The following is a 14,935-nucleotide window of genomic DNA, read 5'->3' on the forward strand; positions in this document are numbered from 1 at the left end:
TGTTACATGTATACCAGGGCTGCATGGTATTACTGGTATATCGCAATACGCTTTTCAAACGATACATATATGTTCAGAGACTCATAATGTAGAAAATAGGATTGACATGCACAATTAGTGGCACTTACTGTCAAACACTTAAGTTCCCAATAAGTTTCCGTATCGCAATATGGGTACCTGAATCGCAATATATTGCAATACAATTTATATGCCAATACACAGCTCTAATGGATACCATTTAGTTTTTTGTATCAGCTGGTAAAAATTCATGATGTATCAATGTATTTGTGAGTAGTGACATTCCTTGTGTTATCAAAACTCTGAACAGAATTTTTGGCAAATTGTGAAGATCCTGGCAGGGTCAAGGGAAGCAACTCTGTTCAGAGACCATGGCACATTTGTTTATGACAATTCCGTGTATATGAAGCTGAAGGGGTTTTTGACAACTACAACACACATTGAAAAACTGGCACTTCTGAACATAGTTGTCATGGCAACATGAAGTAACCTGCAGATCACACCTGCACTGTCATGGTAACCATGCCTGACATATTATAACTGACATGTCACAAATCACTTTCGGGTGCTTGTCATACCAACTTGTCTTTTCACAAAACTCTACTTGCATTCCTCTTGACATGAGGGAAGCCCTGTTAGCTGTAACTTCTGACAATACTGATTGTTCGTCGTCACCCTGAATTTCAGATGTTCAGGATATTATCCTTTCTTACGATTCTTTCTCTGGGGGGACGGTAACTGAGACTCGATGCCAGGCGTTGTTCAGGACGCCACGAAGATTCCACACTCCATCAACGTTGTCAGGCTGGACATTATATGACACGTCCACAGCCTTGCACACAAGGTTAACCTTGCCCTTGTGACCTTCAGGAAGTGGGATGGTGGCCTCCCACAGTGTCCACGCCCATGACTTGTAAGCCGGTTGGTTGTTGGGCTCTAGTTCCGCCTCCTGCCATGTCTGGCCCCCGTCGGCCGACACGTCCACACGCACGACACCGCGACCACCTCCACTCCATGCATACCCCTTCAACGTCACCTGCAGGGGGAGCGAGTAAGAAAATCAGTAACATATTCAGGCGTTATCGTGACCATGTAAAAAACCGGTTTCTATTTAATTCTAACAGTAAGTTAAGTTTAACGCTGCTTTCAGCAAGGAACAACAGATTGTACCCTGAGGGGAATCAAACCCGGCATAACAAGCCAATGCTTTAACCACTGGACTACCCAAACCCACCTTGAAATACAACATATGCCTATTGCACAGTGGTTAAGAATTTGCTCATCGCATTGAAGGCCTGGGTTCGATTCCCCACATGGGTACAATGTGTGAAGCCCTTTTATGGTGTGGTCTGCAATGATATTGCGGCCATATTGCTAAAAGCGGCGTAAAACCCAACTCATTAACTAACTAATCTGGCTTTGAGTTAGTAACCCATTCTTTTAATTGTGTACATCGATGCTCATGTTGCTGATCACTGGATTGCCTGGCCCGTTGAACATTGCAGATTACGGTGTTAAACAACCAACAAACAAACTGCGATTCTAATCCTTTTAACAAACACACACAAAAATGTCAGTGGAAACTGTCTAAGTAAAGACCGCTTAACTAAACAGAATTGATAAGTAAACACTTTTCTTTGGTCCCGGCAAATGTCTTCATTAATTATCACTATTAACTAAACTCGGATAAGTAAGCAATTCCGCTTAACTAAACGTCTTCTCACGGTCCCTGGAAGTAAATTACTTAACAAAAGAGACTGGATAACTAAACTAGCGATCACCACATAATCGGACATGAGGGGCAGTCGTGTCAGTCTCCAGTCAAACAAACATCCTACTTACAGCTCACTGGCGTCAAGCAGATGACAATACGCTAACAACTGGAGGCCAGCCCTGATAAGTTGTTCATTGTTACATATGCATACATATACATGCCTATGGTTGTCATTTGAAGGTTTTTATAAGTTTGGATAAGTAAAATACCTGATAAGTAAACAATTTTGGAGAGTCCCTTGAAATTTTACTTATCAGGTTTCCACTGTATGTTAATTTCAGTACAAAACCCTCACCTCTTCTGCCCCTTCTTCAATCTCAGCGCGCCCTCTGGAGGATCACAAATGGCGGATGTTATAGGCAGCTGCTGTATGGCCACAGATTTGTCGAAGTCAACATTATGCCAGTCAACTGACGAGTTGAAGCCCTTGTAGTCCTTCCTCTGCCAGTGACACAGACTCTCTTCGTCTGACATCACGATCCTCGTCAACCACTTCACCTGCCTCGCTCCAACCACGCCCGGAATAATCACCCTCACAGGATAGCCATGATCCAATGGGATGTCCTTACCATTCATCTGGTACGCAATGATGATATCGTCCTTCAATGAGCGAGCAAGGTCAATTGGAATCGAGGCTCCATATGGTGCCCCTTCAGGCCCCTTATCCATACCCTCAAACTGCACGTGCTGACAGTCGACCTTGTCAAGGTCAATGCCGGAATGTTTCAGAAGGTCATTCAAGGTCACCCCAGTCCAGGTCGCATTGCTGATGGCTGCATTGTTCCAGTTTAAACCTTTGACCTGTTTTATCTTCGTCATCTCGCTGCGTCTGTTTCCGGCACACTGAACCACGGAGGTCACTGACTGTGACTTAAACTTAGATTTTAGGTCATGTAGGTTCAGTTTCACTGAAGACTTGTCCGCAGCCATTTCAAGTTTGTAATCTTTCGGGTCAACCTTCGGCACTGGTAGGTGGTTACGGACAAAGAAGAGCTCATTCGGGGTTATGTAATTATCGACCAAAATGGTGGTTGGTGGTTCGCCATTAAAAGGTCGTGATGAACTTGGAATAAGCACAGGGCTCCGTTTGGGGTCATTAGCATAGGGGTCGTTTGTTTTAGCTTTCGACTTATCTTCAACCAATACAATGTTCCCGATTCTGTGTGTTTCTAAAATGTGTAGAATTTCGGGATTTTTGTGAACGCCATACAGCTCCCAGAAAGGCTCGATGGACTTCCCGGCTCCCATCATGATCTTCGTTCCTCCGGGATGCTGTGCCACATACTCTGTGATGTCGTACACGCCGTTCTTGAAGGTCACCCAAATCCCATTCTGTCGCGAGTTGTGCTGTGATACTTGTTCCTCAGTAAACAGGGGCAGGTCACTCCGCATGGAGCCCGGGCCACTCTGGATAGCGGGAGTACGGACCTTAGTTGCGGCTGACACGACATTCTGGCTGCTCTTGTACTTCAAGTATAAACCAGCACCTGAAGCAATACAAGTAATAGAGTGAGCATCAGAGAGAGGATGATCACCAGCAATAAAATCATGTCCAGTATTTAAATGCTCATGTCCAAAGTTCCGCTCGTACAACACTGATAATATGCGAATCTCCGGATTAGAATAATAATAGAGAGCGTTTCAGTGTAAGGCTAATCATCGACAATAAAAATAAATCGAATAATCAAATGTACATTTCCCAAATATATGGGGTGGAAATAACCCATTGCCCGACGCCCCAGTCCAGTGGTTTTTTCTGTCGGGCAAGCAAATTTGTATATCACGCTGTACCGGTGCCCAGTTGACTTTCCAAAGTTAATTATGTTGTTTATTTAAAAAATCAACAAGAAAATCGGCTGGTATAGTGGAAAAATTATCAGGGCAAGTGACTTTACACGTGCCACTGTACCGGAGTACGCTAGCAATTTTAAAGTTATTTCCACCCCTGATGAATCGACTAACAGGACCGGGTGGTCAGGTTCGCTGACTTTTTTGATATGTCACCATATCCCAATTGTATAATTTGATGCTCATGATATCAGTCACTGCATTGTCTGGCCCAGACTATTTTTACAGACTGCCATCATATAGTGGACAATTGCTGAGTACAGCATAAACAACATTCTGTAAGATATATATATTTCAGAAACTTGAACGAGCCAGTGCCCTATTAAATATATAATCCCTCTTTTACTTAGTTTCCTTTACCCGTGAAGGTCCGGGTTAGAATGAACCTTCAGTAACCCATGCTTGTCATAACAGGCGACTAACGGGATCGGGTGGTCAGGCTCGCTGACTTGGTCGACACATGTCATCGATTCCCAATTGCGCAGATCGATACTCATGCTGTTGATCACTGTGTTGTCTGGTCCAGACTCGTTTATTTAAAGACAGCCTCCATATTGCTGGAATATTTCTGACTGCGGCGTAACATTAAACTCACTCACTCACTCACTCAGTTTCCTTTATTACACATTGTCAGTATAACATAAAAATATGAAATGTAGCTTGGATCTTTCATAATTCTTTAAAAGGTGTCACACAACTTTCAACCTGTACTTAAGGCTATAATTTACCCCTCACAACAATTTCAACTCTCTCTATATATACGGTTTGGATTCTCAGTAAAATACACAACAGATAATGGACCTTAACATATCTTTCTTTACATACCAGGGCTCCAGATAAGGGCCATATCGGCGTATGTACGGATACAATATATGCACGATACGGATGGAAATAATTTAGAAAACGTAGCACATATGCACCACAGCAATGGTGTACGGTCTTAGAATCATTTACAGACGTATTTATCTGAAAAAGTTTCGTTTTATTGTTTATTGACCTGTTTACACAAGAGTACTGAGTAGCAATGTTGTGCATATATGAAACGAAACACAAGATTACTGGTACTCCATTAAATTCCATTCAGTACTCTAAATGTACTCTTAAGGTTTTCCAGTACTCCTATATAAAAAAATAAGGAGTACGTACTCCTGATGTTGAAAAATTATCTGGAGCCCTGCATACAATAAGGATTTCAAGCTTTGAATATTTTTACACATCGTGTTTCAGGGCTCCTCTGATGAGTGAGTGAGTGAGTTTGGTTTTACGCACTTTCCACTTTCCAGCAATATCACGGCGGGGGACACCAGAAATGTGCTTCACACATTGTACCCATGTGGGGAATCGAACATAGATCTTCAGCGTGACAAGCAAACGCTTTAACCATTAGGCTACCCCACCGCCCCCTCCTCTGAGGAAGATCCAACAATATGTAACATGATACATCTTAAATGTGTAACAAATGTAGCAGAGACAGTGTACCCCCAGTGTAACGTTTGTTACAGGCAAGAAGTAACCTCAAGACGCTAAACTAGTGATGAAATCATTTGTCACGTGTCTTTCTGAGATCGGAATGTTCAGTTGACAAGGTCAGTCAGGAAACATGTCTCCCCAGTCACGTGACTCTCCCAGCCATGGCAACTTAATGTCTGTAGTTAGTTAATGTCTGTAGTTAATTGGTTCACGTATTCCCAACCCTAAATATGGAATTAGATAAGAATAAGAATTACAACAGTCATCTCTATGTAGTCAACAGTTTAACAATTCAAGACATCATCTGTATAAAACTTTCTGTCACAATTGCTGTTAAATAATTTCTGAGGATTAAATTATCAACAAATCTTAAACAACTAAATTTTCAAATGTTTCTAAATATGCAGAAGTAATGTACTTATCAGAGGTACAGATAAGCTGCGTATCTGCGTAAATTACTCAAATATTTATGTGAAAACTCAATTTCTATTAAGTCTATTGCGTACAAGTACGCTTGAGTTTTGGTAAATACTCAATAAATGTGATCTTACATGCGTACACACGAAAATGTCAAATCTTAGCTTGCATACTGGTGGATAGATAAAATAACTGAGGTATACAGAGAGGTTCTATTTCAGGACATGAACTTGACAACTTGCAGTCTTTATTATCCAGGGCTCCAGATAAGGGCCGTATCGACGTATGTACGGATAAAAAACATGCACAATACGGTAGGAAATAATTTTGAAAACGTAGCAGATACGCACCACAGCAAGGGTGTACGGTCTTAGAATCATTTACAGACGTATTTATCTGAAAAAGTATTGTTTTATTGTTTATTGACCTGTTTACACAAGAGTAGCAATGTTGTGGTGCATATACCAAACGAAACACAAGAATACTGATTACTAATTTCCATTAATTGTTTCTCATATTAAAGATCACATATATATAGCAAACACTAACATTTAAACTTTTTTTATATTTTCAAAATTAATGGAAAATGGCAAAATACCAAATTGTGTTTGAGTGGGGTGAGGACAATTTATTTGGTTACTCAAAGGAAAATGAGGTTACCCAACTGAGATGAACACAAGCAAGTGTACATAACTCAATGATCCAAATAGTTATCTGTAGCTCTGACTTATGTATGCCACTGTTGCAATGCAATTACTTAACAGACAGACTCACGTCAAAGCTGACCTGATAAATAAGATTTCCTCTTTGTTTATCTATTTTATAAAGAAACTAGAAAACTACCATTACATGCATCCACCACAAACAAAATATAAACAATTATAAGCAATAAAAATTGTGAAGTTTATTAACAGTGTTACGAAATATTTGAAAAGAAATCAACCTGTGTAATGTACTTTATTATATATTCTTAAGGAAGAAATACTGTAAATATTGGTGAAATATTACTGAGTAGAATAACATGTTATTTCACTGTGTATAATATCACTTCTGCCTGGAACGCAAGCCAAGGGTTAGACTGTAGTTGGGTTGCGTAATAAAATGCAGACTTACTTAGTGTCTTGATCACTTATAAACAATGATCAAAATAAAATAAATAGAATATTTTGTTAATGTTGTCAAATAACATGTATTTTTCATCTCATCGTCTGCCAAAATTGATATGTTCACTCATCGCTCCGCCACTCGTGAACATATCAATTTTGGCAGACCATGAGATGAAATATACATGTTATTTGACAACGGTAACAAAATATCCTCTATATATTAATTTAATTTATATTGAGATAGTATTACACCTGTCCCTGTACCATGCATGATATTATAAGTTGTTCACTGGTCACAAGGTGGACATGGGTTGATGTACCCTCTATGTTTGTTTATACCAAAACTCAAGCATATATATGATTTCATCTGCAGGTGCAACATTTTTTTCTTGTGCAACAAGGCTATTACTTAAGGTTGCACTGGCTGCAAGTACAATTCATTTGACTGACTGACTGAGTTTGGTTTTACGCCGCTTTTAGCAATATTCCAGCAACATCACGGCAGGGGACACCAGAAATGGGCTTCACACATTGTACCCATGTGGGGATTCGAACCCGGGTCTTCGGCGTGACGAGAAAATGCTTTAACCATTAGGCTACCCCACCGCCCCACAATTCATTTGAAGTGCTGTAAAGGTGTCATAGGTATATTAATGTGAATATAACACAAAAGACTGAAACAGCACTGCGTAACATAAAGATACAACAAAATAGGTCAGCATGTTTTGAGACGGCCCCTGGACCTATGATACCATGCAGGAGAAGAGTAAACAACATGCTAAGTAACAAGTAAACACATCCAGCCTCTATACGAGAGGTAAACAGAGCAAGAGTGTTGACTTACCCTACTACAGACAATATTGTCACTAATATTTCTCAATTCCATCAAACGCTTTGGGAGTTGATATTTCTCATTTACAGATCAATACTGACTTGTGATCTTTGGTGGGTTAGAATAGAACTTAATTCAATAGCTTGACATTTTGTCATTTGTATTGATTCAAAAGACACTTTCACTGAGTTGGAAAAAAGGCTTATTCTGTTTAGTTGGTTGTTTGTTTGTTGTGCAACGCCCCACTCAGCAATACTCCAGCTATATGGCGCTGGTCTGTAAATAATCGAGTCTGGACCAGACAATCCAGTGATCAACAGCATGAACATCGATCTACGCAATCGGGAACCGATGATGTATCAACCAAGTCAGCGAGCCTCACCACGGATCCCGGTAGTCGCCCCTTATGACAAGCATGGGTTACAGAAGACCAATCCAACCCGGATCTTCGTGGTTCAACCAATGAATGAAAATAAAATGCAAATATTGTAACTTACAACGGACGAAAGCTATATGAATAATATCAGGCTGTTATCCTATTCGAGGAATGTATCTATCAATATCCACGTAAAGGAATAATATCCCATACCATAAATATGAGGAATAGTGCTGAGTGCGGCGTAAAACTAAACTCACTCACTCACACACCATACATATGAAGCTGTCAAAGAAATCTGTTCCATGTCGCAAAGTCTAAATGGTTAGTCAAAATAGCACATGTGACAGTTATTTTTTTGTGGACACAGCTCTTTAAAAAAATCATTTAGTTAGATAACAATATTAATGTGCAGTCAATCAACGAATTGTCTTTCCAAGAAAGGATGTTGTTTTTTACACAGGCATCTTGTGACAAGATATGGGTGTGTCTGGCTTAGTAAACCTACATACATAAACATTAATTTTGGACAAATACACTGGAGTTGCTGTTGTTTAAGGAAAGGAACAGAACTTTATTGTTGCATAAATAATACACACACAGATTGCTGTGTACTATAGTTAATGATTGTGTAAATACATAATGACCTAAGTGGATTTTTAACTTACAGCAATGCTAAAATAATGTTGATTTAGTTTACGGCTTCAAACAAAGCACAAGTGTGTTTTTAATATTTTAATATTATAGGTCAGTTGACGTGACATTATCACATGACCTGATTAGATATCAAGGTACACAAACACAGGAATGGGATCCAAATCAATCTCAGTGGTCATATCATCTACACATCAGAAATATGAAAATGCAGGGATAGAAATACTTTTTTTTCTAAGTGTGCCTTAGGGCACCAGACAAATATTTTAGGTGTGCCTTTCAGAAATTGAGTATGCCCACATGTTGTTAGAATAAATGACAATGATCATGATCATTTGAAATTTATTGTTAAATAAAGAAATAGGTTTATGAGCATTCAAATCTGTATGGTATTATTAAATTTGGAAAAAAAAAAATTGTTTTGGGGATTAAATGACTAAATATGAGTTATGTCTCTGAAAAATCAGGCGTGTCAAAAGGGCACCGAGAACATTTTTTAGCCGTGCCATTTCAATAATTACCGTGCCATGGCACACTAATATATGGGGTATTTCGAACCCTGAAATGCTTGCACTGCTGGGACACTTTTAGTCTGTCTCCCAATCCCTGAACCGCATTATTTCCCCTAATGCTTAGCCCTCCCTGACAATTAACTAGTGACATGCTAAACCCTAAATTAAGCAAGTCTAGATTTCCTCGGGTTTCGAATCTCACGTCTCCCTGGGGTTCCTTTTCAATTATTTGTTAATATCAAAATTATATGTATCCAGAGACTAAGCATTAGTCAAGGGTACTTTATATAAATTAAACTAGAGCCATCACGGATTTCTAAAGAAACGCATCTGATGGGCTTCCACTGTTCTCTTGCTTGCTCGTTTACATGGTTAAGGAAGAAATAGAGAATCTCACCCGGCGTCTTTTGATATCAAATATATCGCCACAAGTTGATAAAGCAACAAATATCTGAGGCTTGCCGAGGATATTTTTGCTTTTATCAACGAGTGTTGATATATTTGATATCAGAAGACACGAGGGTGAGATTCTATTTATCATCAAAAGTCACTCTTCATTAGTTTTCAATGAAAAATGTACATCTCTGAACACAGTACTGCCAATAGATTTGCAGTGCAGCGATGTCATAACATTGTGACATCAACAAGTTCATGACGTCATAGCATTGTCAGGGCATTGTACAAAATCTACTGTCAAAACAATATCTCCTAGGAGATATCGTCTGATCTCACACAAGCGATATCTACTGTGGAACACAGTTTTGGATGATAAAGTAATTAACACTCACCCTTTGGTGGGGATATATTCATATAAACATGGTATCAAATTTAATGTCTGCTGTCCTTATAGTTGTGACAGGTAGTTGAATCTGCTGGCAAATCCTTAGACTAACGCTTACTCCCTGGATACAGTAACAAATAAATAAAGGGCTAGGCAGTAGGGAAAATAATGTGGTTCAGGAACTGTAAGACACACTAAAGTACTGTCGGAAATACTAGAAAAATGCTATTTAACCTTAATACTTTGATAAAGGTGATAAATGTACTATGCTGTCAATATATCAACTCGCCTATAGTGTACCTAATTTTTATTTCAATCGATTTAACATTTCCATGCATTTAAAGGGCAGTTTACAGAAGAGAATTTGGTACCAAAACAACAACTCAAGATTTAGTCAGAGTTTAACATGAGAAATCTGAAATAGTCTTTAAATTTATGCTAATAATACAGGTTGTGCAAAAATATAAATTAACGTTTCTCTTTAACAAATAAATGTTGAATGTTTGTGTTACTTTACTTGTTTATCGTTTCTTCATTGAAGAAAAATTAATATAAATGTTAGGTCTTAATAAATAAGTTTCCTGTCATGCATGCACATCTTTATCACAGCATTCACTATGGCCAACGATTTGCAGTCGATTGTTGCAAAGTTTTATAAGTTTTTTGTGCTTGACGAAGACAGAGGTAAACCTTTCATTAGTTTAGAAAGGATTTATTACAGAACGTTTAGAGCTGTTGGTATGTCTTACCAACAAGTTTACAATATTGTAAACAAATCAGACAAGACAGGGACAGTCTCAAAAGCAAAACTGGGAAGCTATACCAGTGACTTCGTTAAATCTTTCGCCAATGTTCACAACTGGATTAAATTGACCGAATTACATCCATATTTTTGCAAAGAAATATACTAATGACATGCAAAAGATTTATTAAAACGTTGCACATTTCTACAATCAATCGATAAAATAACACAAGTGATGGGATTCTTTCTCATGCACAATAATTTTGTATGTTTATTTCAAAACACACACACACACACACATATATATATATATATATATAGGTGTTGTTGGTGTGCGAAATGTGGATATCACATGATCCCTTACATAACCAATATGTATACTATACGTACACATATTCAACATTATGAAGAAAAAGATGTATTCAGATGACCCCTCGCCCGAGCTTGTGCTCAGGTGTCAATTTCACCTGTCAATATCGTGCATGCTGATGACATAACACAAGCAGTTAATGTTTGTATCAAATAACGTTCCACTACCCCTTATTTTTCTAAGTTTTTGATATTTTCATATGTAAAAACACATTTTAGGGCATGTCTCAAAATTTATTCCCTCGGTCTACATTAGGTAGATGTTTCTTAAAGTGATATTTGTTATTTAAGTAACTGAAATATCTCTGATTTTTCCATAAAAGTCAAAAAGCATTTTCCAGCATTTCCGACAGTACTTTAGCATTTTATCCTCCCAGGGCAGCTGGTGAGGCTTCGGTGGCAGTGATAGAGTGCTGGTTGAAGTGAAAGATCAGTGCCAGTTTGACTACACTGAAAAGTGAGGAATGGCCCTACCCTAGTAGGTAGCGTTCTGTATTCTAATTTTCTCTATTGCAGTAGGGTATTGTTTTGTCTACAGAGACTGACCTGTCGTACGTACGTACCGTCACGCCCCCTTCAGTGATATTCATGAATATTGAGTGTTAAATGACCAGTGGAAGTCCTGAATAAATGTTTGATATATTGCACCCACCAGGAATTACTAGAGGCAATTGAAACAAGTCACGTTGCACCACCAGTTGCTGATCAACCATCGATCAATCGATATCGATTCTAGAAACATCGCATCCTTTATCATACAAAAATCACAACTGTTACAGCTAGACAATATTTCAAAGCAGTGGTCGCTGAACATGAATATGATTAGGATGCTATTATATACTGCTCGGAGAACCACGACGAACGCCACATCACTATACGTATTTCAACGATTTTTCAACATACCGACAACAGTAGCAGATCCGAGCGCCAGCCATTTCAGTCTGTTTGAGGATGTTTTTTGAGAGTTCCCAGAACTTGCGTGCCTTTCCCCGCCACGGTCTCGACTCTGGGGTACTCTAAGGACTACAGCTGATGTAACGCAGCCATTGTAAGCCAGTAAACCGTTTACACATCGTAACCTAACCTGATTAAGCGCCATTGTTGTTAACTGTTCTTGTGATTGAAGTATGGGTTCGCGTGCATTTATACCCCTGCCGTGACCCCTGACCTCTGTCCCCAGCACGACCTTCACCCTGGTGAGTAACTCGAGGGTGACAATCTTGTTGGAAGCGCTGTAAACTGGATAGCTTTGCACCCATACTGCACTGGCGATAATTATATTTAGATGTGATAATGGTATACCTTTAACAAAGAACGGTCTCTTTTTATCTGGGTGATTTCACTTTATTTGATATTTCATGTATCTATATGATTTCTACTCTTCCAATCTAAACTAATTGTTAGTATAATTTTTGCATTCACCGATATTTAGATGTTTACAATAATATATGTATAACAACTAATAATATATAACCTGTGTTCTATGTTATGTTTGACAGATTAAAACTACTAAAATAAAACAGAGAAAGTTTTTATTATTATTATTATTATTCAATGTTTTAAGAAAGTTTAGTTAACTTAAATCAGAACTTTTGTGTGCTTTAGGTGGTCAATTTTTATCTGCGACGAATCATCAGACAGATTTAGGAGATAACCGTTTTGTGTTTTCCGATTTGCAGCTGAAAATTTAAACGTATGACGTCAAACCATTCCTGCCACTTCAGTTTTAAAAATGATAAAATACAAACATATACAGTAGTTGAGTTGGGTTTTGTGTCACATCGGCATTATTCCAGCCATATAGTGACGAGAACAAGTTTGCATTAATAAACATTGTAAGTACATACTCGGAATGAGTTTTATTTCGAAAACATATATTCATTTTATACATTGTCGTTTAAAAGGAGATAAAGTCATAGCACCAAATTTAAAGGCAGGCAATTTTCACATTTCACAGTTACAATTTATAATAGTCACATTTCACAGTTACAATTTATGATACAGATCAACTTCCCTCAGGTAGTTCACTATCAGATGAGCGCTCGAACGCGGGAAAACAGATCTTTCAGGTTTGTTGCATCATAATGACGATAAGTCCACGCATTCAAGCAGAATACAAACATACAGTATATCTAATAGCAAATAATGAAGGAAAAAGTGAACTAGCTGTGAATGCATGGCAGGAACAATCGGAATTCATTCAAAAAATAAGCACGACTCTAGACTAACATCCAGTATCTGAAATGAACATTGTTTACAGAAAAAGAACAGTTCCTAAGTGACAATCATAAAGTATAATGAAAAGAAGCCCAGAGACTATCTTCATTTACCTGAAACTGTGGTAATCTAGACGTGCCACATATTCTAGACTTGCATGGGCTTTCTTGGGTATATTTGTTTAGAGTCTGTATGACAGACCAGTATATTATTGTTATAATCTTACAATAGACGGTACACGTTATTCCTAACAAGATGAACTGCTACCACGTAAAATATAATGTGAAAAAAGTATACTTGGTTATTAAACTAGTTGGGCATATCTCAGTTTACAACACACGCGCTTTCCTAGTCTGTCTCACAGTCCCACAGTCCGGTTTGTCAGCAACCTGAGGAAGAGAGCGAGGGAGGAGTCAACATCGATGCACACCCTCTACAACAACGAGATTACGAACTTGGACGATGATAAGATACCATTGATGCCATCCTTCCCGACCATGAGCAGTGCTATGTACCGCCATCGACAGAAGACAATTCCTGTTTTGCCGCAGACGAGATCGGAAGTGAACCTTCAAGATTCCTGGACGCAGACAGCAGATGGTCGATCCTTCCTCCTGTTTTCAGATGGTGATGACGATAAGATCCTGGCATTTGGCACCATGGATAGTCTTCAGGTCTTGCAGTCTTCTGAAATCATCTATATGGATGGAACCTTTACTGCCTGCCCTGGTCTGTGGAATCAAGTGTACATCCTACATGCAAGACGTGGAACCACAACCTATCCCCTCATCTTCACCTTACTCCCCAACCGTCAGACTGAGACCTACTCCAGACTCTTCAGATTCATCAAGAATGAAGTTCAGCAGAGACTTAACCGGCCGCTTGCCCCATCCTGTGTCCAGACAGACTTTGAGCTGGCGGCAATTCATGCTATAGAGAGAGAGTTTCCGACTGCTGAAGTGAAGGGTTGCTTCTTCCAGTACTGTCAGGCCATTTGGAGGAAGGTCCAGGATCTGGGACTTGCTACAGAGAGGATCTGGAAATATCCAGATGGGTAAGAAGAGCGGCTAGACTACCCCCTTTTACCCCAGAACAGTATCCAGGACATGTGGGTTGACGCCATGGACGACGCTCCCGATGTACCAAGAGCGGCCACCTTCAACGATTACATGGTGACTACCTGGGTCGACGACGACGCAAGATTCCGTCTGCCACTGTGGAACCATCACTCAACAACAGGTCCAAGGACAGACAACAACCTAGAGGGATTCCACAACCGCCTGAACCGGGGACTCCCACATCGACACCCCAACATCTACCGATTTGTGGAGGTGATCAGGAAAGTTGAACACGCTGAGAGAGCGAAAATGTCCCAGATAGACTTTGGAGCAGCACAGAGAAGCAGAAAGAGAGTGTACAGAGAGATGGAGCATCGTTTGTGTCGCCTCAAGGAGCAGCTCAATCTTGGGCTGAAAACACCAATGCAGTTCCTTGACGCTGTGGGCCATCTCCTCAAATTGGGATAGAGACTTGTTTAAAAGACAACAATTAACATTAAAAAGTTAACATGACCTGCTGCTGATATTCATGTCACGACCAGGAAGATATCTGTGTATTATATTCATTTATTTGTGTAATTAAATCCATAAATTAAAACATTAAATCTTGTGTTCATGTGTTTGGGCTAGTCCATTGTCCAGGCAACAGGTAACAGGAAGGGGATTAGCAGTGCATTGGACCGTGAATTTTGTTGTTATAAGCTGTAGGGGTAATGGGATGTAGGGGTAATGGGAGGATACCTTCTGCAATGCTAATGCCC

The 14,935-nt window shown here is 39.3% G+C and overlaps 2 protein-coding genes across 2 annotated transcripts; one reads left to right on the plus strand and one right to left on the minus strand.

The window, feature by feature from the left end:
• Positions 1–723: 723 nt before the first annotated feature.
• LOC124263557 (sulfite oxidase-like) lies at positions 724–12,061 on the minus strand. Its single transcript, XM_046698217.1, is given in 4 exon segments — positions 724–1,054; positions 2,088–2,114; positions 2,117–3,279; positions 11,803–12,061. Coding segments are annotated over 4 exon segments (1,713 nt in total). The 5' UTR covers positions 11,999–12,061; the 3' UTR covers positions 724–727.
• Positions 12,062–14,237: 2,176 nt separating this feature from the next.
• Positions 14,238–14,642, plus strand: LOC124263590. Its single transcript, XM_046698242.1, has one exon. The coding sequence runs from the start codon at positions 14,238–14,240 to the stop codon at positions 14,640–14,642; it is 405 nt and encodes a 134-aa protein (XP_046554198.1).
• The last annotated feature ends 293 nt before the right edge of the window (positions 14,643–14,935 follow it).

Source organism: Haliotis rubra, unplaced genomic scaffold (genome assembly GCF_003918875.1).
Source record: "Haliotis rubra isolate DU_JTF1 unplaced genomic scaffold, ASM391887v1 Scf89, whole genome shotgun sequence".
Taxonomy (NCBI): Eukaryota; Metazoa; Mollusca; class Gastropoda; order Lepetellida; family Haliotidae; genus Haliotis; species Haliotis rubra.